Source organism: Ascaphus truei, chromosome 6, assembly GCF_040206685.1.
Source record: "Ascaphus truei isolate aAscTru1 chromosome 6, aAscTru1.hap1, whole genome shotgun sequence".
In the NCBI taxonomy this organism is placed as follows: Eukaryota; Metazoa; Chordata; class Amphibia; order Anura; family Ascaphidae; genus Ascaphus; species Ascaphus truei.
This window is the reverse complement of record NC_134488.1, coordinates 34,404,117-34,431,962: the sequence shown is the minus strand read 5'-3', so window position 1 is coordinate 34,431,962 and position 27,846 is coordinate 34,404,117. Positions and strand designations below refer to the sequence as shown.

The following is a 27,846-nucleotide window of genomic DNA, read 5'->3' as shown; positions in this document are numbered from 1 at the left end:
ACATAAAGACGTTGGTTCATAGGCGGGCATAGGGTGCTGTAACAGGCAGCTCTAACACCCAACCAAGAGCGGAGTAGATTTAATGAGTCTTTCACTCACATCCAATTGGAGAGCGAGAAACGAGGCAGTAGGCGGTGCCCACTGGTGGGAGCAGTCCTAGTAACCAATCACTGCCTGATATGAGGCGTGTTGGCCGTTGACGGACAGTTTCGGCAGCCTATCACATCCGCACTGGGCAGTTGGCGGGCGGTAGGGTCGCAGTGGCCAGCAGGCTAGTGACGGTTGTCCGTTGTAGCGGCGAGCGGTGAGTGTCTAATAAGGGACACGGAGGGGCGGTAGCCGGCCGGCGTCACGCCTAGGTACCGGCAATGTCACGTGCCATGAATCATTGTCACCCTCAGGGACACAGGAGTTGGGTTACCGTCACGTGATGTCACCATCAGGGACACAGGAGTTGGGTTACTGTCATTGTGATGTCACCATCAGGGACACAGGAGTTGGGTTACTGTCATTGTGATGTCACCATCAGGGACATGGGAGTTGGGTTACTGTTACGTGATGTTTCCCTATGGGGCACAGGAGTTGGGGTGATGACACCATCAGGAACACAGAAATTGGGTTACTGTCACGTGATGTCACCAATGGACACAGGTGGTCACCTAATATAAGTGCCCAAACGGATGTCACATAATGGTGATGGTGGCACCTGGGTCTTGTTGTGTTGATGACGCAACGTCTATTACAGGTGTCAATAGAGTGACCTCGCTCTTACCTGTGTATTACAGGTGACCCCGCTTCGAGAGCGTCTCTCCGAGTCTAGAGATTCAGGCGGGGATCACCTCTGAATGTGGCTGTGGCCATAGCGCGCACGACCCAAATTAATTACCTTAGCGCGGCAGGATTTGGAGGAGACAAATTTAATTAGATGTTTTTTGGGCGACGGCTGCTATCACGTGTGTTTGAGCCAATCGGGGCGAACCAGCCTGGGGACGTCACAGTCACGTCTCTCCGTCACTCGCGCAACGGGGTACCGATCACTCAAGCTACAGGCGCGCACGACTCCTTGTGCTCCGGCGCGCACTATGGCCGCAGCCTAAGGCTGCGCGTATAGTGCTGGCGACGTAGCGTCAAAACAAATGCATTTCCGCCGTCGCGTGCGCCTATAGTATGCGCGACGCGACGGCTTGGTTGCGATCGCTGAAAGTCATCTCAATTTGATTTTTCCAGCGACCGTAGCCGGACGTCGCCAGCACTATAAGCGTAGCCTAAGGGACGAGTATGAGGATGCACAGTAAGCTGCTCTCCCCTACTCAGAGCCTGGGTGACGCTGGGAGCACATGTTACCAGAGTTTCATCTCCCAGAAGCCTTTGCACATGATACTCCTGTGCGATCTGTATTCGGTGACTAGCTGTGTGTTTTCTCCTGCAGGGAGCGTCATGGCGGCTCTTGACCAATACCAGGACATGGGATTCCAGCGGCCTGGCAGGACAGGTGAGGTCACAGATATATACCCCACACCCATTGGCACTCGCCAGGCAGGGCTCTGTCCACTCTGAGTATATACTCTCACTCGCCAGGCAGAGCCCAAGAAGTATCAATACCAAATCACATTACTACTCCTACGAGGTAAATATAAGAGAATCATTTTATCAATTAAAAATATGCATGATATTTAGAGGGACCCCGGTCCAATGGGTTTTCTGCAATCCCCACATAAATATTAATATCCATAAATAGAATTGACCATATGGTTCCAAACAAAAACAGATTAGATTTCACCTAGAATTATACAGTAGGGCCCCGCTTTCCGGCGTTCCGCTCATACGGGGTTTCCCAATGTATACCCATATTCATTCGGTTCGGCGCTTGTTCCGTTTTTCTGGCGATCTCGTCATGACGCACTCAGCAGCAGTTTTAGCGCGTGCGCAACTCCTTAGCTGCCATTTGTCAGCGAAACAGTCGGTTTACAGCTCTGCATCTCTATTTTCAAAGGTACAATACAGTACAGTAGGGCTCCGCTTTACGGCGATTTCCGCTTTGCGGCGGCCTGGAACGGAACCCGCCGTATGAGTGGGGCCCTTCTTTATTCCAAAAATGTATAAACAAGACGTAGTAATCACAGGAAATATACCTATGAGCTTTGTGCTATAATGGCATCAAGTGTGAATAATCAAAATACAAAGAAGATCGGTGTGTTAAATGAATAGTGCAAAAATGACAACAATTCAATTTACATGAATATAAACAAGACCTTACCAGAGACTATGAAAAAAAGGCTAACAGGCAAAGGGACTCCATAAGGTCTCGTTTATATTCATGTATATTACATTTTTGTAATCTTTACACTACTGATTTTGTATTTTGATTATTCAAACATTTTATTTGTGTGTTCTTTGGAACAAAGGCAAAGAAAACATCCAATGATGAAAAATAGCTGTGCACTGCAGGAATGGGACAGGCACAAAAAGGTTAAAACTACTATTTATCAATTAAGTGGCATACGGACAGAACAAACGTTTGTTCTGTCCGTATGCCACTTAATTAATAACTAGTAGTTTTAACCTTTTTGTGCTTCGGCCCATTCCTGCAGTGCACGGCTATTTTTCATCATTGGATGTTTTCTTTGCTGATCTCTTCGCAGCAGGACGCTCCGGAGTATTACACCACCAAGCTGCGATTGCCCCATTTACTTAATCTTATCTGCAATACCGTTGGTCAGGGGGTCCCCAGTCAGTTTATTGAGAGGGGATTTTACAGCCTGTCTACAACTGTCAGGTTTGCTCATTCTCTCATAGGACTTTAATCCGTCAGGGCACTCACTTTATCAATTATAGCCGCTGTTGGTGTATGTGATAATATTCTCCTGATTCATCTATCAAGAAATGCTGAATTATTAACTGCACAGATTTTGCCTCTACATTGGCTCTGCAGCACTGCCCTTTCAGGATACTCCTGTTTCATCTGTCTAGTTTTTTGGAACAATATGGATAATTCTATTGTCCACTCCACTGTGAGTATAACCACTCATCAGGCAGATCCCACTCCACTATACAAGTATATACTCACCACACGTTATTCATTCATTTTCCTGTTGTTTATTTATAAAATATTTTACCAGGAAATAATACATTGAGAGTTACCACTCGTTTTCAAGTATGTCCTGAGTTAAATGACAAATAATACATGGTTACATAAATGAACAGGTTATTATACATTATATACAATACATTGCATGCACAGTTTAGAGATAATACATGTTCTGGCCGTATGTAAAAGTTACAGACCAGATTAAAATGTGAGACAGCTTTGCTTTTGAAAGAACTTAAACTGGTGGTGGATGTGAGAGTCTCTGGTAGGTTGTTCCAGTTTTGTGGTGCACGGTAAGAGAAGGAGGAGCGGCCGGATACTTTGTTGAGCCTTGGGACCATGAACAGTCTTTTGGAGTTGGCTCTCAGATGATACATGCTGCATGTGGTAGGGGTGAGGAGCTTGTCCAGGTAGCTGGGTAGCTTGCCCAGAAAGTATGTGAAGGCAAGACAGGAAAGGTGAACTTTGCGCCTAGACTCGAGTGATGGCCAATTTAGTTCTTTGAGCATTTTGCGGTGATGTGTGTTGTAGTTGCATTGGAGAATAAAACAGCATATTGAATTGTAGAGGGTGTCAAGTTTGCTAAGGTGGGTTTGAGGTGCTGAGTCATATACTATGTCTCCATAGTCGATAATTGGCTTTAGCATCTACTGTGCAATACGCTTTCTGCCCAGCAGACTTAGGGAGGATTTGTACCTATAAAGTACACCTAGTTTGGCATAGGTTTTGGATGTCAGGGTATCAATGTGCATCCCGAATGTTAAGTGGGAGTCAAACCGTATGCCCAGGTATTTAAAACTAGTAACAGGAGTTAGGGTGGTGGTAGCGTTGGTCCTGATCTGTAGCTCAGTCACTGGAAGCTTGTCTTGGTCCCAAATACCATTGTTACAGTCTTGTCAGTGTTTAAAAACAGTTTTTTTTGGGGGGGTGGGGGGGAAATCCAGTTTTCGAGTCTCAAAGTCAGACTGACGTATGTGTTGAAGGTCAGAGAGGCTATGGCTGTGTGCATATAGGATTGTGTCATCTGCATACATGTGTATTGAGGCTCCCTTACAAGCTGTAGGAATATCATTGATGAAGACTTAGAAGAGTAGGGGCCCCAGAACAGAGCCTTGCGGGACACCACAGGTGATATCCAAGGGGTTGAGTTAGAGCCTGAGATAGACACATGTTACCACTTTATATATTTTTTGTGCATTCAGTCGAAGATTAGGTTCAAGCTCTGTGTCCGTGTTGTAGCAAACTTTCTGTCCCATTTTGAAGTGTTACTTTGTTTTTTATATACTATCCCGTGTATCTTATGCTGTTGTTTTGACATCTCTATGTATTAGAGTTATACTTTCAATCTAGTCCACTGGGTATGTTTAGCATTATAATTATTAGACTTTTATATACTTATTTGCAAAGGATGCTAGCGCTAGTTAACCATTTGCTTGCTAGCGCACATATGCTCCCATGTGAGATACACAGCTGATGCAGGGCTAATTAGCTCTGGGTTCGCGGGCTTTTTTAGCTTAAATGTCAGGTCTGTAGTCGCCTCCCCCACTCCAAGACGAAGCGCTGTTATAGCGTGAAACGCGTAGAGGAGGAGGTTGTGGTGTAGCCTGTTGGTTTTAGTGTGTGCAACTTTTCAATAAAGCCTTTTGTATTATCATCGGAGTTGAAGTCAAGCTTGACTGATTGCTGTGGCACCGGATACATCCCTGTAAACAGTATCAAAAGCCTGTGCAAAATCTAGGAATACTGCACCAGCGAGTTGTCCCCGTTCCATTCCACACTGGATTTCATTGCAAACTTTTAGCAGGGTGGTTATGGTGGAGTGTTTGGGGCGAAAGCCAGATTGGAATTGACTAGGGAAATTTGTCTTGGTATAGTAATCGCTTAATTGGGAGTGAACACATTTTTCCATGACTTTGGATAGTTTTGGGAGAAGAGAGATTGGCCTGGAAAACTGCCAGAGTTGTCCCAATCTTCAAAAGTTGTTTTGTCCCCACTTTTGAAGATTGGGACAACTCTGGCAGTTTTCCAGGTCTTAGGAATATGGCTTGAAGACAAGATAGAGTTGACTATGGAAGCAATTGGTTTGGCAATGGCTGGGGCACCAAGTCTTAGGAACTTAGATTGCAGTAAATCAGGTCCACATTGACTGCTTAGTTTTAATTTGAGGAGCGCTTGTGTAATCTCTTCGGATACTGGGCCAAATTGAAAATTGTGGGCAGTGTTGGGAGGGTGTGGGGCTATATAGGTACTTCCAGGATGAGATTAATGTTCCTGTGATACAGGGCAGGTTATGAAATTCACATTTTCCTAGGTGCCCATTTTCCTTCATCTTTCCCAATTTCTGGTTGTGAAATAGTTTTTGACCAATATCCAACCTGACATATCCTGTCAATTTACAGTTTTAATCTCCCACCAACTTTTTTAAATCTGTTTATTTGATTTTTTTCAAATAACCCATTCTCCCCCATCTCGACTATTGGAACCTTCTACTGTCCGGTCTTCCGGCCTCTCACCCCGGCAATCTGCCCTAAACGCTCCTGCTAGAATCGCTTTACTCTCCTAAATCTGTCTTCGTGTCTCTCCTGTTGAAATCCCCCTCCTGGCTTCCTATTAAATCCTGTATTACACATAACATTTTCCACTGTTCTGCCCCTCCTTGCTGCTCAGCCTCTCACTATACACCTGCACGACTCTTGTATTCTGCTCAAAGATGTCTTCTGTCTACCCACTTTGTATCTAAAACCCTCTCTCACCTAAAACCTTTCTCACTTCCCCTCAATATCTGACTGGCACCCTCTCTCTACCTTTTATAATAATAACTTTATTTCATTTAGTGCTTTTCTCCCAATGGGACTGAAAGCGCGTCACACTTGCAGTATAGCGCGTTGTACGCAGCACATATGATCGTTACAATCTGTGCTTTGGTGCGTGAGGGACAGGGACCAGGAATAGAACCAGGTTCCCCTGATTCAAACTCCATGCCATTGTTTACAGTCAGTGTCTTTACTCACTGAGGCGCTCCTTCTTCTTAATGGCCCATCTTAAAACACACCTCCTTTAATAAAGCATATGGCTAACTCCGTTGGCTGATGCTATACATATGCATTTAGCATGACCCCTTGCAGACTCTCTTACGATAAAAGCTCCCATACTGTCTCTGTAAGTTCTCCCTAATTACCACTTAGATTGTAAGCTCTTCGGGGCAGGGACTCCTTTTCCTTGTGTTACTTTTATGATGAAGTGCTTATTTCTATTGTCACGTGTATTTCCGCTTTAAAGCGCTATATACCTGGATGGTGATATATATATATATATATATATATATATATATATATATATATATATATATATATATATATATATATATATATATATATATATTCTCAAAAAATAAATAGATGATACCGTTCTGTGGCTAACGAAATGCTTTTATTTGTGCGAGCTTTCGAGATACACTGATCTCTTCTTCCAAAGTGTGCTACAAACTCTCACATTTCCACACCCACCCACACCATTTATATCCCCTCTCACTCCACACACACCTTGTGTAGAGCACTGTTTATACTGTGGGCTCTCCATTCATTCTTATTCACACTGATACACATACACACTCTTTCTTCACTTGCTTTCAGTAACCCTTTGACACCTCTAGCCATAAAACACATCCACACCGGGGGAAGGACCAGCACAGATAACATTCCAAGAGACACTGTTTTTAAGTAATCCATGCTTCATTCATTGTAACATCGCCGGAAGAAGAGATCAGTGTATCTCGAAAGCTCGCACAAATAAAAGCATTTCGTTAGCCACAGAACGGTATCATCTATTTATTTTTTGATTATTGAAGCTCGGCTAACACGGTACTGCTGCTTGGGCTATATATATATATATATATTCGAGCAATGCAACAAATAATCTTTCCTGTGTGCACATTAGGGCTGGGGTTCTCCGCTCCAGTCCTCAAGACGCTCCAACAGGTCAGGTTTTAAGGATACCCTGCTTCAGCACAGGTGGCTCAATGCTGGGATATCCTTGAAACCTGACCTGTTGGGGGGAGGGGGGGCTTGAGGACTGGAGTTGTGCACCCCTGCATTAAGGCATCGCCCAACACACCTCAGTTGCCCTAATAAGAATTAGAGAGGATGAGTGACGGTGCTCCTGGATCTAATATGAACCCTGGTCCTGGTCCAGCCCCATTGTCTGGTGATTACTGGGAGGGGACACTAACTGGCCTGGGGATGGCAGATGGCAGACTGCTATCTTTGCCCTTATCGAACTGCCCAGGTGGGTAGCTGACGGTCAGTTTTAGGTCCCCACGAGTAGGTATCCTGCGGTGGTCCAGACCTGTGTCCCTCCTCTTGTTACAGACCTCGGCCCGGTACAAGCTGGCACCTTCTCGCATACAGACTGGCAAACACCTCTGGTGTCCGGGAAGTCCTTAAGTCGCTTCGCTCGAGGCCCGGGGAACGCGGCAGGCAATGACCCCTGCGCTGGCACGTCCTGCCCTGACAGCACAGAGGGTAAGCACTGAGCCAGGCTGTGTTATTGGAGTTGGGAATTTACCTGTGTCCTCATCGCAGTGAACTGGGTCACATCTTGCAGTACATGTGCAGTGTGTCACTTAGTCCTTTGTGCTTTGGGACAACATCCCCTCTGCCTCTTCTGTCCTGTAACTAGAAGAGGACACCGATACACATGTACCTCTCCTGGTGACACCAGCCTGTAGGGGTCTGTATAGAATGAGACACCTCACAGCTATAAGACTGATTTCAGGAGCTCCCCCAGTCCGTGTGTTGCTGTAAGGCTGCTCTGGGAAGCTCTCCCAGTCTTGGCGTCTGTTTCTGGAAGTGTCCTACTTGTTTCCATGTCACGGGCTGCTGTCGCATCATCTCTCGGCCGTGTGCCTGGGACAGATGTCCTGAGTGCTTGCCCACCCCTAGCAACGCGTTGATGTACAAACATGGAAACGGGAGCCTGGCTCCAGTACAAAGGGCAGAGCCGGGTGACTGGGACCGGCCTCCGGGGGCCTGTGACAAGGATCTCATGATGTCACTATGGAAACCTGAGAGCTACTAAGAATAACTGTGAGCACTGATCCAGCGGTCTAATGTGTACAGGACTCGGGAGAGTATTGGAGGTGTGTGTTCCCCTGTACCGGGAGCCTGGGCTATGGTGAGGATTCTGTGTATCTGGTGACATGGAGATCGGAGGGAGTCGGCTGAACACGGCTCTGTGACTCCGGTAACAGGAGGTAGATATTGCCACCCAGATACAGTGCTCCCATCTCTAGCATAGGACCTGTTGCACACCCTGCTTAAACATCATGACTGTTTCTTAGCTATGACTACAGGATTGAGCTTTGATTAGGTTTGTGTGGGCATTGCATACATTTTGTTTGATATGTCTTATTCCCTCATCATTTGTTGTGGGTAACCTAAGAGTTGTTATAATACAACATTTATTTCTGCAACCACGAGAAACGGTCACCTGAAGGCGGAACCGAAACCTCACAAATGGAAGGCCCTCACGGGTATGTGTCAAAATATCATTTATATTTAATTGATCGCAAAATACAAAAACGTAGCTGTCCTGTAAGAGATGTGTGCAGAGGTACATTTAATGGAGACCGATTAGGGTGAAATTATATCTTGGCTTTATTAAGCCTGTTCCTTTTATCCAGGCAAAATAACAAACCCCTATCCCTTTGTATGGGCTAACTTACTTCCCCAGACCCTACCTGCAGGACTGGAGGGATATTCCCATTACCAGCCTATCACCCCAGTCTCAGGAGGTGCCTTAAGCAGGTGGCCCTCCATGTCAGTCTGGCAGGTTCCTGGGTCCTCTGTGTCCATGAAATATAGGTGTCTGGGTGTCTTGCTCTCAGCACAGCTTTTGTGCTCAAGACAGTGTCTGTGTGCAGGCTTCTCTGCTCTCCTTCTGTCAGCCCAAATGTGAGCTAAGGAATCTATCTCCTGTCTCTTACATGAGGCTTTTTACAGAGCTCTCATTAGTCCAGGTGGAGACTAGTTAATTGAGTGGCTGCAATTAACTGCTGGATTCTCAGAGCTCTGAGGCTGCTTTATTTAAACAGGGATAAGTCCCTGTTACACGTCCCTAATTAAAAACACTTAAAAATGAACATCCGCACTTAACAGCACCCATACACACACACTGTGATTTCTAAACAAAATGACGCCTGTGATGTAAACGCATAAATGTAATCACCAAGTCGGTGTTCTGAACGGAATCACTAAACATGGTATGGTACCCAGGTACTATATTACAGACGGTATAGGGTACCTGGGTACTAGATTACAGAAGGGTATAGGGTATTATAGGCTAAAGCTGTAAAATTCTGGGTATTATTGTAATCCCTGCTCTCTGATTGGTTAAAATTCCAGGCATTATCAATTCAGTAATGGCCGGAATTTTTGGCAACTTGCCAATTCCCCTTACAGAGATACAAGGGGAGCACTGAGAATTTGAAATAAAAAAAATAAACTGCCAAATTTAAAATTGCTAACAGTAAATACCTCTCTTGGTCCAAGCTCCAGCTGCATCTCCGTTCCTCTCTCACAGCACGGCAGCATATGCAGGCTCTCTCTCAGCTGCATCTCCTTTCCTCTCCTCTCTCACAGCACGGCAGCATATGCAGGCTCTCTCTCAGCTGCATCTCCTTTCCTCTCCTCTCACACAGCACGGCAGCATATGCAGGCTCTCTCTCAGCTGCATCTCCGTTCCTCTCCTCTCTCACAGCACGGCAGCATATGCAGGCCCTCTCTCAGCTGCATCTCCTCTCCTCTCTCACAGCACGGCAGCATATGCAGGCTCTCTCTCAGCTGCATCTCCGTTCCTCTCCTCTCTCACAGCACGGCAGCATATGCAGGCCCTCTTTCAGCTGCATCTCCTTTCCTCTCCTCTCACACAGCACGGCAGCATATGCAGGCCCTCTCTCAGCTGCATCTCCTTTCCTCTCCTCTCTCACAGCATGGCAGCATATGCAGGCCCTCTCTCAGCTGCAGCATCTCCTCTCCTCTCTCACAGCACGGCAGCATATGCAGGCTCTCTCTCAGCTGCATCTCCGTTCCTCTCCTCTCACACAGCATGGCAGCATATGCAGGCCCTCTTTCAGCTGCATCTCCTTTCCTCTCCTCTCACACAGCATGGCAGCATATGCAGGCCCTCTCTCAGCTGCATCTCCTTTCCTCTCCTCTCTCACCGCACGGCAGCATATGCAGGCTCTCTCTCAGCTGCATCTCCGTTCCTCTCCTCTCACACAGCACGGCAGCATATGCAGGCCCTCTCTCAGCTGCAGCATCTCCTCTCCTCTCTCACAGCACGGCAGCATATGCAGACTCGCTCTCAGCTGCATCTCCGTTCCTCTCCTCTCACACAGCACGGCAGCATATGCAGGCTCTCTCTCAGCTGCATCTCCTCTCTCACACAGCACGGCAGCATATGCAGGCCCTCTCTCAGCTGCATCTCCGTTCCTCTCCTCTCTCACAGCACGGCAGCATATGCAGGCCCTCTCTCAGCTACATCTCCGTTCCTCTCCTCTCACACAGCACGGAAGCATATGCAGACTCTCTCTCAGCTGCATCTCCGTTCCTCTCCTCTCTCACAGCACGGCAGCATATGTAGGCTCTCTCTCAGCTACATCTCAATTCCTCTCCTCTCACACAGCACGGCAGCATATGCAGGCCCTCTCTCAGCTGCATCTCCGTTCCTCTCCTCTCTCACAGCACGGCAGCATATGCAGGCTCTCTCTCAGCTACATCTCCGTTCCTCTCCTCTCACCCAGCAGCATATGCAGGCTCTCTCTCAGCTACATCTCTGTTCCTCTCCTCTCACACAGCAGCATATGCAGACTCGCTCTCAGCTACATCTCCGTTCCTCTCTTCTCACACAGCACGGCAGCATATGCAGGCTCTCTCTCAGCTGGACCTCCGTTCCTCTCCTCACAGCCGCATATGCAGGCTCTCTCTCACTGCTGGACCTCCGTTCCTCTCCTCACAGCAGCATATGCAGGCTCTCTCACTGCTGGACCTCCGTTCCTCTCCTCACAGCAGCATATGCAGGCTCTCTCTCACTGCTGGACCTCCGTTCCTCTCCTCACAGCAGCATATGCAGGCTCTCTCACTGCTGGACCTCCGTTCCTCTCCTCACAGCAGCATATGCAGGATCTCACTGCTGGACCTCCGTTCCTCTCCTCACAGCAGCATATGCAGGCTCTCTCACTGCTGGACCTCCGTTCCTCTCCTCACAGCAGCATATGCAGGCTCTCTCACTGCTGGACCTCCGTTCCTCTCCTCACAGCAGCATATGCAGGCTCTCTCACTGCTGGACCTCCGTTCCTCTCCTCACAGCAGCATATGCAGGCTCTCTCACTGCTGGACCTCCGTTCCTCTCCTCACAGCAGCATATGCAGGATCTCACTGCTGCACCTCCGTTCCTCTCCTCACAGCAGCATATGCAGGCTCTCTCACTGCTGGACCTCCGTTCCTCTCCTCACAGCAGCATATGCAGGATCTCACTGCTGGACCTCCGTTCCGGTTGAGTGAGAGTTGGGTAATTGATGGAAGGGGGAGAGGAGAGAAATACATGAGAAGAGGGAGAAAAATAGAGGGTGTTCGTGAGGTGTGAATTTGGGGGGCTCGTGAGGTGTGAAATGGGGCTCGGAACACTGTTGATGTGGGGGGGGGGGGTCAGAACTGTAGTCCTGGGCCCCAGGAAATCTGTTAGCAGCCCTGGGGAGAGGATCGATCTCGGTGGCGTCGCTTTTCTAGCTGAGATCTGGACCCCTGTCACAGATAAGTACTTTATACACCACATGGTATCCAGGGCTGTCACTGGTGGAACATGTTTCTTATCCCGGAGCTGTGACAGGTGTTCAGGGTTAATTTCTAACCTGCTCTGATTGGTGGGTTTTTCCTGTCTCTACAGATTTCTACAATGCCAGTGGCAGCACCTCCTTCCAGCCAATCAGGAGCCAGGTCACAATCCCCACAGCCCACGTCATGCCCTCCACCCTGGGGACGTGCCCCGGTAACACATGTGAGCGCATGGGAGCTCCACGCTCCGCTGACCCCTCTCTGTATGGGTACCCTAGCCGCGGTTTCCATTTCCTCCCTTCGTCAGACCCCTCCGGAGCAGAGGACCCTAGGAAGTTCGAGACCCCCAACATTGAGCCCACCCTGAACCAGTCCGGGCTGCTGGACACTTTCTGTGCAGACCCCCGACCCAGGGGCCCTGAGGGGGGAGTCTTTGCAGAGACTGAACCGTTCAGAGCTCTGCCTGAGAGCAGAGCAACAGCAGGCGGGGAGCAGATTCGCAGGGCCGGACCCCCAGGGGCCACACATGGCAACACGTACCCAAACAGCCAGACGTGGAGGCCAGAGCCATACAGTCTGCAGCCTGGAGCCGAGCTCAGCGCGTGGAGACAACAGCAGCACATGGAGAACATGAGGCTGAGGGTGGAACAGCTGCAGGTAACGTGTTCTGCAGAGCATTGCTCAGGTAACACTCATTGTCTGGTCTTATTGGTGGGAGAGCGGTTACATCAGAGTGACTGGCGAACTCGGAGCAGTGATAACACCATACAGCGTCTTGGTTTGAGAGGGTTAATCCATCATGCTTGCCCGTATGTCACTGATGTCACCCCTCTTGCTGTGTCCCTCAGCTGATGAGAGGAGCCACCTGCCCCCCATCCCCTGTGTATCCATCTGGTCTGCACCTTGATCCCAGTCAGTGGGAGAGAGTCCTGAAGGCCAGCGAGGGCGTCCTGCTAGAGAAAGAGATGCTGGTGGAAAGGTGAGAGGAGGGGGATCCTGCGTACGCGTCAGGGAGAGGGAATGGGGTTTCATTGTGCAGAGAGATGAGTGGTTACAGCTCTGTTGTTGTTGCGCAGGCAGCGGCAGCACATATCCCAGCTGGAGCAGAAGCTACGAGAGGGGGAGCTGCAGGTGCACAGTGCGCTGCTGAGCCAGGCCAACCCCTACGGAGATGTCTGCATGATCAGGCTACAGGTGAGAGCATCTTTGGGAGAGACCCGCAGAATATGTACCGTGGGAATACCCTCAGCCAAAATGGGGGACTCTAACTTTTTTGCCCTTCTTCACCTGACTTTAGCCTAATGCCTCTCGACAACCTCTGTGTTCACAGGAGCTGCAGCGTGAGGTCACTTTTCTGCGCGCACAGTTTGCTGACAAGACGGACTCATCCAGCAGGGAGAAGGTGGAGCTGGAGAGGAAGCTGTGTGCCTCCGAGGCAGAGGCGAGAGGACTGAGAGAGGCCATGAGGGAAGCCAGCCAGAAACATACAGAGGACATGAGGAAGCAGGAGGAGCGGGTGAGACATGGACTGCTGAGACACCGCCCCTTCTCATGGAGGGACAGAGGTTTTCTGTGGGGTCGTCTGCTTGGGAGGGACAATATGTGTGTGGGTGTCGCATGGATTTCCCGGGTCGGGGAAGGGGTGTGTTCGCGCACCTGTCACGTGTCTTGGGGAGAGGGACAAGGTGTGTAAGTTTGTGTGTGTCACACATGTCTCTCTGCAGGTGAAGGGGAGGGATAAACACATTAACAACCTGAAGAAGAAGTGCCAGAAAGAGGCAGAACAGAACCGAGAGAAGCAGCAGAGGATTGAGACACTGGAGAGATACCTGGCAGATCTACCCACAGTACAGAACCACCAGAGACAGACACAAGAGGTAACACCCCTCTGCACACAACCACCAGAGACAGGAGGTAACACCCCTCTGCACACAACCACCAGAGACAGACAGGAGGTAACACCCCTCTGCACACAACCACCAGAGACAGACCGGAGGTAACACCCCTCTGCACTCAACCACCAGAGACAGACCGGAGGTAAAACCCCTCTGCACACAACCACCAGAGACAGACACAGGAGGTAACACCCCTCTGCACACAACCACCAGAGACAGACCGGAGGTAACATCCCTCTGCACACAACCACCAGAGACAGACACAGAAGGTAACACCCCTCTGCACACAACCACCAGAGACAGACACAGGAGGTAACACCCCTCTGCACACAACCACCAGAGACAGACACAGGAGGTAACACCCCTCTGCACACAACCACCAGAGACAGACACAGGAGGTAACACCCCTCTGCACACAACCACCAGAGACAGACCGGAGGTAACACCCCTCTGCACACAACCACCAGAGGCAGACCGGAGGCAACACCCCTCTGCACACAACCACCAGAGACAGACCGGAGGTAACACCCCTCTGCACACAACCACCAGAGACAGACCGGAGGTAACACCCCTCTGCACACAACCACCAGAGACAGACCGGAGGTAACACCCCTCTGCACACAACCACCAGAGGCAGACACAGGAGGTAACACCCTTCTGCACACAACCACCAGAGACAGACCGGAGGTAACACCCCTCTGCACACAACCACCAGAGACAGACCGGAGGTAACACCCCTCTGCACACAACCACCAGAGACAGACACAGGAGGTAACACCCCTCTGCACACAGCATACAGAACCACCAGAGACAGACAGAAGATAACACAAACGTGTGCACATGCACACACTGTAGAACTATCAGAGAGGGAGACAGGAGGTAACGCGCACACAGTGCAGAACCACCACAGACGCACACGTGCGCTAACCCCCGTACACACACAAGGACCACCAGGCACACTCACGAGTTAGCACCACTTACACACTGTACAGAACCACCAGATGCACACACGTGTGGTAATGCGCCCCCCCCCCCCCCCCCCCCCCCATCACCACCACATACAAACTGTGCAGGACCACCAGAGATTGGGAGTTCCCTGTGTGAGGAGGTAGCTAGCTGTGAGTTTCCTCCTTCCAGCTGAAGCAAGTGCAGGAAAAAAGCGGCTGCCTGCAGGAGCAAGTGAGTGAGCTGGAGAGGAAACTGGGAGAGGCCCGGGCAGCCTGCAGGGAGAGAGAAGCCCAGCTGGAGGCTGAAAAACGCAGGGGGCAGGAGCTGGTCTGCACTGTGAACAGGTACCCCCCACTGACTGAAAGGGGCAGGAGCTGTGCTGGGTACAGGTACCCCCCACTGACTGAAAGGGACAGGAGCTGTGCTGGGCACAGGTACCCCCCACTGACTGAAAGGGGCAGGAGCTGTGCTGGGCACAGGTACCCCCCACTGACTGAAAGGGGCAGGAGCTGTGCTGGGCACAGGTACCCCCCACTGACTGAAAGGGGCAGGAGCTGTGCTGGGCACAGGTACCCCCCACTGACTGAAAGGGGCAGGAGCTGTGCTGGGCACAGGTACCCCCCACTGACTGAAAGGGGCAGGAGCTGTGCTGGGCACAGGTAGCTGGGGGTGAGCGCAGCATTACCTCTGTGCAGGGCACAGTCCTAAATAACACGAAGAAAAACTCCTGGCTTGTTCCTCTTTTTAAAAATGTGGCATTTTCTTGTTTGCCTTTTAATTCATCACATTGTGATATTTCCTAGTTTAATCATATGAGCGCGTTCTGCACACTTTGATTTATTCACAACCTGAGCGGCTATGACCTGTACACCCCACATATTGATAAGAGCATGGCTGTGAGGATTGTTTACACAATACGTAACTAAATGTGCACATAATATAGTGGGAACAGGTGTAAGATGTATGGATCTGATATTAATTAGACTTTGAATATTTAATTATGCTAATGAGTGATGCCATCCGATTTCTGAACCTTTGACGTCAGACTCCGAAATGTGGAGCGTATCAACAAGGGGGGTTGGACACAGGGGGTTGGTGTAGTACTTATTGATCACTTTTGAGGTCCACTGGATAGTGTTGTGTTGTGGGACTGCATCACCTGAAAAGCGGTGTGTGTGTGTGTGTGTGTGTGTCCCCGACTATTTCAAAGCCTCCTCTGTCAGCTTGCAGGTGAAGGTAGAGGGGGAGGAACAGAAGCGCCTGGTCCTGGAGGCAGAAGATCTCCGACAGGAGATGCAGACACTGCAGAAGGAGCGGGAGTGTCTGAGGAAGGTATGAGAGGCCTCCCTGCCTTCCCTGGTACCCCTGATATTCAGACTTGCTCCTCCCCCTCAAGATACTAATTATCTATACTATTTATCTACAGGTGGTGGAGAGCCAGCAGAAGAAGATGGAGCAAATGTGCAGCCAAGTGAAGGTGAGAGGTGGAGCATCTTGTGTGTGTTTATAGGGTGCAGGTGAGTGGTAGAGGATCTGCTGTGAGTATTGGGGTGGCGGTGAGTGGTAGAGGATCTGCTGTGTGTGTATTGGGGTGTAGGTGAGAGATGGGGAGTAGTGTTTGCTGTGTAGGTGGGGTTAGAGCGTGCTGTGAGTGTATTGGGGTGTAGGTGTGGGTTAGAGCATCTGCTGTGTTTTGGGGTGAATGGTATCAGGGATTTTTTATTTATGTATTAACCTCTTTGCTGCCAGAGAGCACCAATGTGTTTCCGTTATGTCCATCTTGGAACGCTTCAGCCAGTGCTGCTCCTGCAGGCACGTGTGTATCATAAGGCTTTCTGTCGCTAATGCTCTCTCCCCTGTGCAGGGATTTGAAGAGCAGGTGTCGCAGGAGGAAGGCGCGGGGCAGGCGCTAAAGGAGGAGGTGGAGAGGAAAGAAGCAGCTCTGCGGCAGCTGAGGGCAGCAGTAAAAGAGGTGAGTGGGGACAGGGGGTAGGTTGTGGGGAGCAGTACAGTGGATTGTAATGCTCAGAGCTGTACTCCACATGATTGGCACAGGGTCTTTCCACTTCTGAGGTCAGTAACACCCCCCTCTCTCTGCGTTCAGCTGGCTGAGCAGAACCAGGACCTGATGGAGCGTAACGTGACCCTGCAGGAGCGGCTGCGTCAGGAGGGGGAGAGCGAGCAGCCCGCCGGCGAGGCTCCGGCCAGATCCCTCATCTCGCTGCACGGGGAGCTGACCCGATGCCTGCAGGACTTGCAGTCACTCTGCAGTCTGCTGAGCCAGAGAGCACAGGGCAGGGACCCCAACCTGTCCCTGCTGCTGGGGATACACTGTAAGTGGGTGGGTGTGTGTCTGTGTGTGTCAAACGCAGCATTTTTAGTATCTGGATGACAACTGGTGCAGGACACTAACACTGCTCACTAACTGCTGATCCCCTAACTCCTGAAGTGCACTTGTATACATGGTGTTCTGATTGCATACTGTTTCTCTGAGTGCTGACACAGAATTATTGTGCACACGATGTCCTCTTCTGGTGTGTAAATAACCGTGCCTTGTTGTTCCAGCGGCTCCCACGTCTGATGAGCAGGAGGATCCGCTAAACCCGGCTTCTCTGGAAAGGCGTCTGACCGAAGCGAGACAGCTGCAGGGAGACATTGAGGAGCTGCGCACTATCATAAGTGATCGCTACGCTCAGGACATGGGGGATAACTGCACCACCCAGTGACTGCACGGTTGACGTACTTTACCTGCACAAGTGCCTTTATGCATCGCTGTCTCAGGCTGGCGTCTATCTGCTGAGGCAGGGAATCGTCACACCGAGACCCCGAGTCCATACACTGACCAGACACTTCCAGTGTCCTGACATTTCTGTCCTGCTGTGTGTTGTCACAGCTGGGTCCAGTCAGGATCCCTGTCACCATGGCTACACTGTGACAGTCGGGCATTTCTCCCATGGTTTATAAGATGATGCTAAGCCTGGTGTTCTGACCCAATGCTTCTACCTGGAATATATATTTATACAAGTCTCTTCTTTTTGTAATGACCTGTTTGTGTTTACATTTTGATGCAATAAACTGATTGAACAAGTCGTGTGTGTTGGGGTGAGGGGGGTGTGTGTGTGTGTGTGTGTGTGTGTTGGGGTGAGGGCTATAGGTGTGTGTGTGTTGGGGTGAGGGCTATAGGTGTGTGTGTGTGTTGGGGTGAGGGCTATAGGTGTGTGTGTGTGTGTGTGTGTGTGTGTGTGTGTGTGTGTGTGTGTGTGTGTGTGTGTGTGTGTGTGTGTGTGTGTGTGTGTGTGTGTGTGTGTGTGTGTGTGTGTGTGTGTGTGTGTGTGTGTGTGTGTGTGTGTGTGTGTGTGTGTGTGTGTGTGTGTGTGTGTGTGCGCGCGCGCGCGCGCGCTATAGGGATGTTTGCTCTTTGGGTCCTTCAACCTGTGAAGTGATCTCCCCCTGCTCAGGAAGGTTTACTCTATCATTTGCGGATTATTTTTTGTGTGTGTGTGTCTACACACTTTTGCGCACACCTCCCCTAGCCCCGTTAAGATAACGGCACCTTGACTACAATAAAGCTAGTCTCCGTATACCCGGCTGTATTTCGCCGTTGTGCATGCTGGGATTTGTAGTCCCGGGTGTTGGACACGTGATCAGGGCCCGCCCCTCCCTGTGCCTTGCTGGGAGAGGCCGGAAGTGTAGCGGGCAGTCTGGCAGGAGAGGGACCTCGGTGTGCAGGATGGGGGTGCTGGTCTATATCACGTCCGTCACCGGCTCCCGGGAGGTGAGAGCGGGGGCACCGCCATCTAATATCTCCCTGTCTTTGTGTGATCACGGCGTAATACATCAGATAATACTGAAAATTGTGTGTGTGTATATTATCACACACTATATATTTGTGTATGTGCACGTATATATATATTTGTGTGTGTGTGTGACAGATAACAACATGTGTGTGTGTGTATGTATGTATGTGCGTGCACACACAAACACCCACACTATGTGTATGTATACACACAACTTGGAGGTGGCTGTAGTAGAGCTGCCCTGCATTGTTATGTGTCATATGAGCTGTCAGGGTGGCTGTATAGTGGGATTAGATGTGCAACTGTTAAGCGATAATAAATGTACAATATCTCTGACGTGAACAAAAAATCGACTTTGATCCCCTAAGTGTACATCACTGCACACACTGTCAGTTTTATTACTATTGTGATCCTGTCAGAGGTGGCTACGTGATCGTCTGTATTAGAGCTGTAAACTCCACAAACACAATATATAATTCAGGGGTGAGATCCCATGAGGGGAATTAGTGAGCAGACATGCAGGTGTCCTAACCCCACTTCAAAGAGACCCGCAAATATACACATGTAATGCTGATCTGTAGCATACAGTGCTGAGCTGAAGACTTGTAAAGTAATAGGTACAGAGTAACACCCCTTATGTACACACATCCTGTCCTACCAGTGTGCATACAATCATACACACACACACACACACACACCCTGCCTTACCAGTGTGCATATAATCACACACGTCCTGCCCTACCAGTGTGCATACAATCATACACACACATCCTGCCCTACCACTGTGCATACAATCATACACACGCACACACATCCTGCCCTACCAGTGTGCATACGATCATGCACACACGTCCTGACCTACCAGTGTACACACACACGTCCTGCCCTACCAGTGTGCATATAATCACACACACATCCTGCCCTACCAGTGTGCATACAATCACACACACGTCCTGGCATACCAGTGTACACACACACGTCCTGCCCTACCAGTGTGCATATAATCACACACACACATCCTGCCCTACCAGTGTGCATACAATCACACACACGTCCTGCCCTACCAGTGTACACACACACACATTCTGCCCTACCAGTGTGCATACAATCACACACACATCCTGCCCTACCAGTGTGCATACACACACACACACACACATTCTGCCCTACCAGTGTGCATACAAAAACACACACGTCCTGCCCTACCAGTGTGCATACAATCACACACACATCCTGCCCTACCAGTGTATACACACACACACACACACACACACATCCTGCCCTACCAGTGTACACACACACACACGTCCTGCCCTACCCTACCCTATGTCTGCACGTAGTCTCCCTGTGGCCGTTGGCACACAGGCCCCACCACACACACGGGCGTTTCCTCATTAGGTGCCAGCGCTTGTGAAAGATTTCCACACACTCAGCGATCTTCCTGACCCCCACCCCCACCCTTTGTATCTGGCCTTTTCAGCGGGTGGGGGCAGATAAGGGGAAATTGATAAGCGCTACACAAAAATCAGTTTACCAGTGGGTTTATAAATGATGTTAACACAACACTCGCATTCCCAGTGTTGCATTCCTACAGTGTCCCTTACAACCCCCCAAATTCTCCTGCAACCCAGCTATGTCTGCCCCGCTCACTAAGGGCAGGTCTCATTAACGCAATTTTCACTCAGTCTCCCCCTCTCATTCTCTCTCTTCCCCCTCTCATTCTCTCTCTTCCCCCTCTCATTCTCTCTCTTCCCCCTCTCATTCTCTCTCTTCCCCCTCTCATTCTCTCTCTTCCCCCCTCTCATTCTCTCTCTTCCCCCCTCTCATTCTCTCTCTTCCCCCCTCTCATTCTCTCTCTTCCCCCTCTCATTCTCTCTCTCCCCCCTCTCATTTTCTCTCCCCCTCCTCTCTCATTCTCTCTCCCCCTCCTCTCTCATTCTCTCTCTCTCCCCCTCCTCTCTCATTCTCTCTCCCCCCCCCCCCTCTCATTCTCTCTCCCCCCCCCCCCTCTCATTCTCTCTCCCCTCTCATTCTCTCCCCCCCTCCCCTCTCATTCTCTCCCCCCCTCCCCTCTCATTCTCTCCCCCCCTCCCCTCTCATTCTCTCCCCCCCTCTCCCCTCTCATTCTCTCCCCCCCTCCCCTCTCATTCTCTCCCCCCCTCCCCTCTCATTCTCTCCCCCCCTCCCCTCTCATTCTCTCCCCCCCCTCCCCTCTCATTCTCTCCCCCCCTCCCCTCTCATTCTCTCCCCCCCTCCCTCTCATTCTCTCCCCCCCTCCCCTCTCATTCTCTCCCCCCCTCCCCTCTCATTCTCTCCCCCCTCCCCTCTCATTCTCTCCCCCCCCTCCCCTCTCATTCTCTCCCCCCCTCCCCTCTCATTCTCTCCCCCCCTCCCCTCTCATTCTCTCCCCCCCTCCCTCTCATTCTCTCCCCCCTCCCTCTCATTCTCTCTCCCCCCCTCCCCTCTCATTCTCTCCCCCCTCCCTCTCATTCTCTCCCCCCCTCCCCTCTCATTCTCTCCCCCCCCTCCCCTCTCATTCTCTCCCCCCCCTCCCCTCTCATTCTCTCCCCCCCCCCTCCCCTCTCATTCTCTCCCCCCCCCCCTCTCATTCTCTCTCCCCCCCCCTCTCTCATTCTCTCCCCCCCTCCCCTCTCATTCTCTCCCCCCCTCCCCTCTCATTCTCTCCTCCCCCTCTCATTCTCTCCCCCCCCCCCTCCCTCTCATTCTCTCCCCCCCCCCCTCCCCTCTCATTCTCTCCCCCCCCTCCCCTCTCATTCTCTCCCCCCCCTCCCCTCTCATTCTCTCCCCCCCTCCCTCTCATTCTCTCCCCCCCTCCCCTCTCATTCTCTCCCCCTCCCTCTCCTCTCTCCCCCCCTCTCTTCTCTTCTCCCCCCCCTCCCCTCTCATTCTCTCCCCCCCCTCCCTCTCATTCTCTCCCCCCTCCCCTCTCATTGTCTCTCCTCCCCCTCCCCTCTCATTCTCTCTCCTCCCCCTCCCCTCTCATTCTCTCTCTCCCCCTTCTCATTCTCTCTCTCCCCCCTTCTCATTCTCTCTCTCCCCCCTTCTCTTTCTCTCTCTCCCCCCTTCTCATTCTCTCTCTCCCCCCTTCTCTTTCTCTCTCTCCCCCCTTCTCTTTCTCTCTCTCCCTCCTTCTCTTTCTCTCCCCCCCCTCTCATTCTCTCTCTCCCCCTTCTCATTCTCTCTCCCCCCTCTCATTCTCTCTCTCCCCCTCTCATTCTCTCCCTCCTCTCATTCTCTCTCCCCCTTTCCCTCTCCCCCTTTCCCTCTCTCCCCCTTTCCCCCTCTCTCATTCTCTCTCCTCTCCCTTCTCATTCCCTCTCCCTCTCATTCCCTCTCTCTTCCCCCCCCTCTCATTCTCTCTTTCCCCCTCTCATTCCTCTTTCCCCCCTCTCATTCTCTTTCCCCCCTCTCATTCTCTCTTCCCCCCCCTCATTCTCTTCCCTCTCATTCTCTTCCCCCACTCTCATTCTCTTCCCCCACTCTCATTCTCTCCCCCCCTCTCATTCTCTCTCCCCCCCCCTCTCATTCTCTCTCCCCCCCTTCATTCTCTCCCCCCCTCCATTCTCTCTTTCCCCCCCCTCCATTCTCTCTTTCCCCCCCCCCTCCATTCTCTCTTTCCCCGCCCCCTCCATTCTCTCTTTCCCCGCCCCCTCCATTCTCTCTTTCCCCGCCCCCTCCATTCTCTCTTCCCCCCCCCCCCTCCATTCTCTCTTTCCCCCCCCTCCATTCTCCCCACCCCCTCATTCTCTTTCCCCCACCCCTCATTCTCTATTTCCCCCCCCCCTCATTCTCTCTTCCCCCCCCTCTCATTCTCTATTCCCCCCCCCTCTCATTCTCTCTTCCCCCTCTCATTCTCTCTCCCCCCCCTCATTCTCTCTTCCCCCCCCTCATTCTCTTTCCCGCCCCCCTCTCATTCTTCTCCCCCCCATCTCATTCTCTCTTTCTCTCCCCCATCTCATTCTCTCTTCTCCCCCCCTCTCATTCTCTCTTCTCCCCCCCCTCTCATTCTCTCTTCTCCCCCCCCCCCTCTCATTCTCTCTTCCCCCTCTCATTCTCTCTTCCTCCCCCTCTCATTCTCTCTTCCCCCCCTCTCATTCTCTCCCCCCCTCATTCTCTCTTCTCTACCCCCCCTCATTCTCTCCCCCCCTCTCATTCTCTCCCACCCCTCTCATTCTCTCTTCTCCCCCCTCTCATTCTCTCCCCCCCCTCTCATTCTCTCTTCTCCCCCCGTCTCATTCTCTCTTATCCCCCCGTCTCATTCTCTCTCTCCCCCCCACCCCCCGTCTCATTCTCTCTCCCTCCCCCCCGTCTCATTCTCTCTCCCCCTCCCCCCCCCCCCGTCTCATTCTCTCTCTCTCCCCCGCCTCTCTTGCTCCCCCTCTCGTCTTTCAGGTAAAGTCCCAGCAGTGTGAGCTGATGCGGATCCTGGACAGTAAGAGCATTAAGTATGAGACAGTTGACATTTCTGTGGATAACAGTATCCGGGAGGAGATGAGAGAAAAGGCCGGAAACCCCAAAGCCTTCCCTCCCCAGATCTTCAACGGGGACCAGTATTGTGGGGTAAGAGCGGCACAACCAGAGGCCGGAGCTCCCAGTATAGTGGGGTGAGGGGCAGAACCGGAGGGCGGGGTGTCGGGTCTGTGTGTGTGTGTGTGTGTCTCTGTGTGTGTGTCTCTGTGTGTGTGTCTCTGTGTGTGTGTGTGTGTGTGTGTGTGTGTGTGTGTTTTTATAGGCGACTGCCAGTGTTTAAAAAGAGAAAATATGGAAGTGTTTGTAAGTCACTGCTGCGGTTCTTATACTTCCGCCAACCTCATTCACCACACTCCTTCTTACTCATCTCCAACATTTCCCCTTTCCCCTCTCCTCCCCTCACCCCCTCCTCCCCGCAACCTCACTCCTACCCCCCTTCCACCTCCCCTCACCCGTTCGTCCCTGCAGCCTCACTCTTACCCCCTGCAGCCTCACTCTTACCTCCCCTCACCCCTTCCTCCCTGCATCCTCACTCTTACCCCCCGCATCCTCACTCTTACCCCCCGCATCCTCACTCTTACCCCCCTCCTCCGCAGCTTCACTATCATCCCCCCATCCCCTTTCCCCCCACAGCCTCACTCTCTAACTCCCCCTGCATCTTCACTTTCTTTTAGCCCCCCCGTCTCGCTCTTTTAGCCCCCCCCAGTCTCGCTCTTTTAGCCCCCCCAATCTCGCTCTCTTAGCCCCCCCCAATCTTGCTCTTTTAGCCCCCCCGTCTCGCTCTTTTAGCCCCCCCAGTCTCGCTCTTTTAGCCCCGGCCCCCCCAGTCTCGCTCTTTTAGCCCCACCCCCCCAGCCTCGCTCTTTTAGCCCCGCCCCCCGTCTCGCTCTTTTAGCCCCGCCCCTCCAGTCTCGCTCTTTTAGGCCCCCCCCCCCCAGTCTCGCTCTCCTCCCCGCAGACCCACCCACTCCCCCACCGCAGCCTCGCTCTCCTACCCTCCCCCCTAGCCTCACTCGCTCTCCTACCCTCCCCCCTAGCCTCACTCGCTCTCCTACCCTCCCCCCAGCCTCTCGCTCCTCTTGGCATCCCTGAGGCTTTCCAGTCCTGATTTCTCCCAGGCACATAGGCACCAAGTTTTGTAGCCATGACTTGGAAATCCCACAGTTCATTTACAGGTTACCAGTACATATACCTATTAAATATAACTCTTTAATAAAATATATTGTGTCCTGTTTCTGTGTACTAAAAGTTATGGGTTCCTGTTCTGGTGTCATGAATGGAGTGAGTGTATATATATATATTCCCTACAATCATGAGCCTCATTTTTGGCACACATGAGAAAAAAAACTTTTAGACACTTTAAAAACCTGCTCAGCTTTATAGCCTAGCTGGAGCAGCCCCTGAACCCCTGAACTAGGTTCAGTATACCTGGGCCTGTATCTGGGTATCTCTGCTATATTGGGGAACCCCTGCTACACTAGGGACTCCGTGAGTAGCTGCAGATACCGTTTAACCCCTTCATACCCATTTTCCTTGTCTGGAAGATGCTGCAGCTGGCGGTGAGTCGTAAGAACGTTTTCAGAGCCCGAGATTGGCGGAGTAATGTGCTTGGCTGTATCCGAGGACATCACTCAATCTCCGGATACAACTTTTGGGGTATCCCATAACTCTGGAACCCCAATACATGGACACATTCTGTAAAGACTTTCTCCGATAAACCCACCCTGAAACTTACAGCCTAGAAATCTCCCAATCCCAGCACCCCAGTAAAGGCAAAAATCACATCATTCTTTATTGTCTCAAAATTAGTTTTCAGTTGCATTAATAAATTTTTGACATCTGGGTCCCAGAGCTGAAACTCTAAGACCGTAACACACGGGTCAGGGTTAACCAAGTGGGCTTGACCTTTATTGATGAGCCTGGTTAACACCTTCACTATCACAGTCACTCTCCTAACCTTCCCCTAGCCTCACTCACTCTCTTACCCTCCCCCCAGTCTCACACTCTTCTCCTCCCCCCGCAGTCTCTCTTAGTCCCCCCATTGTCACTCTCCTAACCCTCCCCCTAACCTCACTCGCTCTCCTACCCTCCCCCTAGCCTCGCTCGCTCTCCTACCCTCCCCCCAGCCTTTCACTCTTAGCCCCCCCCCCCCATTGTCTCGCTCTCCTAACCTTCCCCCAGCCTCTCACTCTTACCCTCCCCCCAGTCTCACACTCTTCTCCCCCCGCAGTCTCTCTTAGTCCCCCCATTGTCACTCTCCTAACCCTCCCCCTAACCACACTTGCTCTCCTACCCTCCCCCTAGCCTCGCTCGCTCTCCTACCCTCCCCCCATCCTTTCACTCTTAGCCCTCCCCCCCCCCCCATTGTCTCGCTCTCCTAACCTTCCCCCAGCCTCTCACTCTTACCCCTCCCCAAGCCCGCCTGAGCCTCACTCACCCTCCCTAACCCTCTCCTCTCCTCCAGGACTATAAGCTGTTTGTAGCTGCCGTGGAAGAGGAGATTGTGGACCAGTTTCTGAAGCTTAGCACCTAAAACCATGTTCCTCTCGAGTTCTGCACCATTTCAATGATGCCTCCCCCCCTACCTTCCCGTGTCTCGTCCCTGTGGGGCCCTAACTCTGCTCCCCACCCCGGCACAGACCCTGCACTTCTCTGGCCCCTGGGGGGAGCACACCTGGAAAAATCTGCGAGATTTTTACAAATATTATTTATCACCATTCCAGATTTCCCCTAAAATCCTCCATTCCAGCCCCAGAAGATTACATTCCTAACTCCGAAGGGATGTACACGGGGGAAATTCATGACCACTGGGCCCCTCTGCCCCTCACAGGGAACAAACACTTCATCCATTCCTGGGAGACTGGAAGCAGGAAGACCCTTTAATACTTGGCAATGCATTGCAGGTAAAGGTTCTCCCTCCCCACTCTTTCCCCCCCCCCCCCCCCTTCCAGCTTCTGCATTCATCCCATGTCGTTCCTGCCAAAGAGGAAGGGAGAGCGTCTTCCAGCCGACCAATAAAATGCCGTTCATGTGTAAATCTGCCTTGTTAATTATATGGGGTAGGGGATCATTTTGGGGCTGGGGGAGGGTTTAGCCCTTAATGTCAGGGGGGGCAATGGGCGAGAACCCCCTCCCCTCATTTCTGTGAACCAAGAAACTGTCAGCAAGAATTAAAAGTGCGAGATCTGCAGGGCAGTAATAGTCCTCGCTCACTGCTTATCGCTGCGTTTGCTGCTTCTACACAGTTTCCCGGCAAGTTGGGTTTCTAAACCTTTAACCATTTCACTGCCAGAAGGGCAGTGAAGAGGAGATGGTAGTGCAGAGCACAGTGAAAAGTGAGGCTGGATTGCAAGCAAATGCTTTGAAACTTTATTTATTGGCACATAGCAAAGTCTAAACAGGGTTAAACATAAAACACCCAACGCGATTCGCGCCTCGCATTATTTTTATTATATTTTGTTACCCCTTTTTATACTTTTGTACGTGCCAATAAATCAAAGTTTCCTGCATTTGCTTGCAATCCAGCTTCCATTTTCCTTGCGCTGTGCACCACCCTCACTGCTTCACTGCTGCTCTTTCCTCGTACGGCCGGAGCACGCCGAAGAAGCCCTCAGCGGTCCAGTGCCAGAAGACAGCCCGTTATGGAGTAGGTGAAAGCTTCTTAAGTGATCTGGCCTGATCACACAGATACCTACAAAACAGAGGGGGGGAAAAGAAGCGCCAGCTCCATAGCATAATACTGCATATAAAAAGGGTATTAATGCAACATAGTCGGCACCAGGCCTTGCACTCATATAGTGGGTTTAAAAAAAACAACTATCAGTGGAGACTCTGTGCTTACGCTGGCAGCTGGAGGACGAATCTGATCAGACTGCACATATGACAGATGCCGCGTTGCCAAGAGTTTAGAGCAGGCCTGCACAACTCCAGTCCTCGAAGGCCGCAAACGGGCCAGGTTTTCAGGATATCCCTACTTCAGAACAGCTGGCTCAGTATGACTGAGCCACTAATTGAGCCAGCTGTGGTGAAGTAGGGATAGCCTGACAACCTGGCCTGTTTGCGGCCCTCGAGGATTGGAGTGGTGCAGGCCTGCTTTAGAGGATACTTATCTGGGGTAGTAAAGTCCTCAGTAGGGGGCTCCCAGTTCTCCCCGACTCCTCAGATAGTAGAAGGTACTCAGCAGGGCTCACACTTCTCCCCGACACCGCCGATAGCAATCCTGTCCGACCGGCGTCCCAGACGCACCGTGGTCGGTATACAAACCGGGCAGAGCAACCTTTCGGCACTTCATCCACGCCTCCGAGCAGTGCGTCAAAGCGTCACGACGTCCCAACGCGTTTCGGCACGTAAGGGACTTGCTCAAGGGGATGCCATTTGTTTTAGCAGTGAAAGGGTTAAGATCCACAGCAACCTTTAGACGGTTCTGGCTGTAGAGTCCCAGTTTAAATACCATCAAACTAAAATGTTTTTCGTGCCCCACAGCAGATGTATATTGTCCTAGGTAAATGAATCCTCTCTCTGTGTCCATATTTAATTCCAATGTGGCACATTATAATAACCTTATTGTGTAAAGGGGAGGAAAACATTATTTTTCTCGCCGTTACATGGGATGCAGGATTACCAAGCGGTGCTTTGAAGAGTTAAATGCTCCATTAAAAGAATAGAAACCCCAAGTGCACTTAGATATTCTGTATAATTAACCGGGCACTGCTGGAGGAGGGTTGCTCCCTCTTCAAGTATTCCCAACTGCTTGGGATATTAGGTAAATGACTGAAAAACACAGGAGACAAACACGT

At 51.2% G+C, this 27,846-nt stretch overlaps 2 protein-coding genes across 15 annotated transcripts; both read left to right on the top strand.

Annotated features, from left to right (window-relative positions):
* The first annotated feature begins 179 nt into the window (after positions 1-179).
* CEP85 (centrosomal protein 85) lies at positions 180-17,851 on the top strand. 14 transcript variants are annotated; one of them, XM_075603943.1, is made up of 14 exons: positions 180-304; positions 1,430-1,492; positions 7,456-7,608; positions 12,032-12,576; positions 12,768-12,898; positions 12,996-13,113; positions 13,250-13,435; positions 13,644-13,796; positions 14,952-15,106; positions 15,986-16,094; positions 16,189-16,239; positions 16,627-16,734; positions 16,867-17,095; positions 17,328-17,851. In XM_075603943.1, the coding sequence occupies exons 2-14, from the start codon at positions 1,438-1,440 to the stop codon at positions 17,486-17,488; spliced, it is 2,154 nt and encodes a 717-aa protein (XP_075460058.1). In that variant the 5' UTR covers positions 180-304; positions 1,430-1,437; the 3' UTR covers positions 17,489-17,851. The 14 variants fall into 14 exon arrangements, with proteins under 14 accessions (XP_075460058.1, XP_075460061.1, XP_075460060.1 ...); XM_075603945.1 differs by having other exon boundaries at positions 298-359; XM_075603947.1 differs by lacking the exon at positions 180-304 and adding an exon at positions 2,836-3,011 and having other exon boundaries at positions 1,458-1,492.
* A 532-nt stretch (positions 17,852-18,383) lies between these two features.
* On the top strand, positions 18,384-26,087 carry SH3BGRL3 (SH3 domain binding glutamate rich protein like 3). Its single transcript, XM_075603957.1, has 3 exons — positions 18,384-18,537; positions 22,973-23,140; positions 25,515-26,087. Exons 1-3 carry the CDS (start codon positions 18,493-18,495, stop codon positions 25,581-25,583), a joined length of 282 nt encoding a protein of 93 aa, XP_075460072.1. The 5' UTR covers positions 18,384-18,492; the 3' UTR covers positions 25,584-26,087.
* The last annotated feature ends 1,759 nt before the right edge of the window (positions 26,088-27,846 follow it).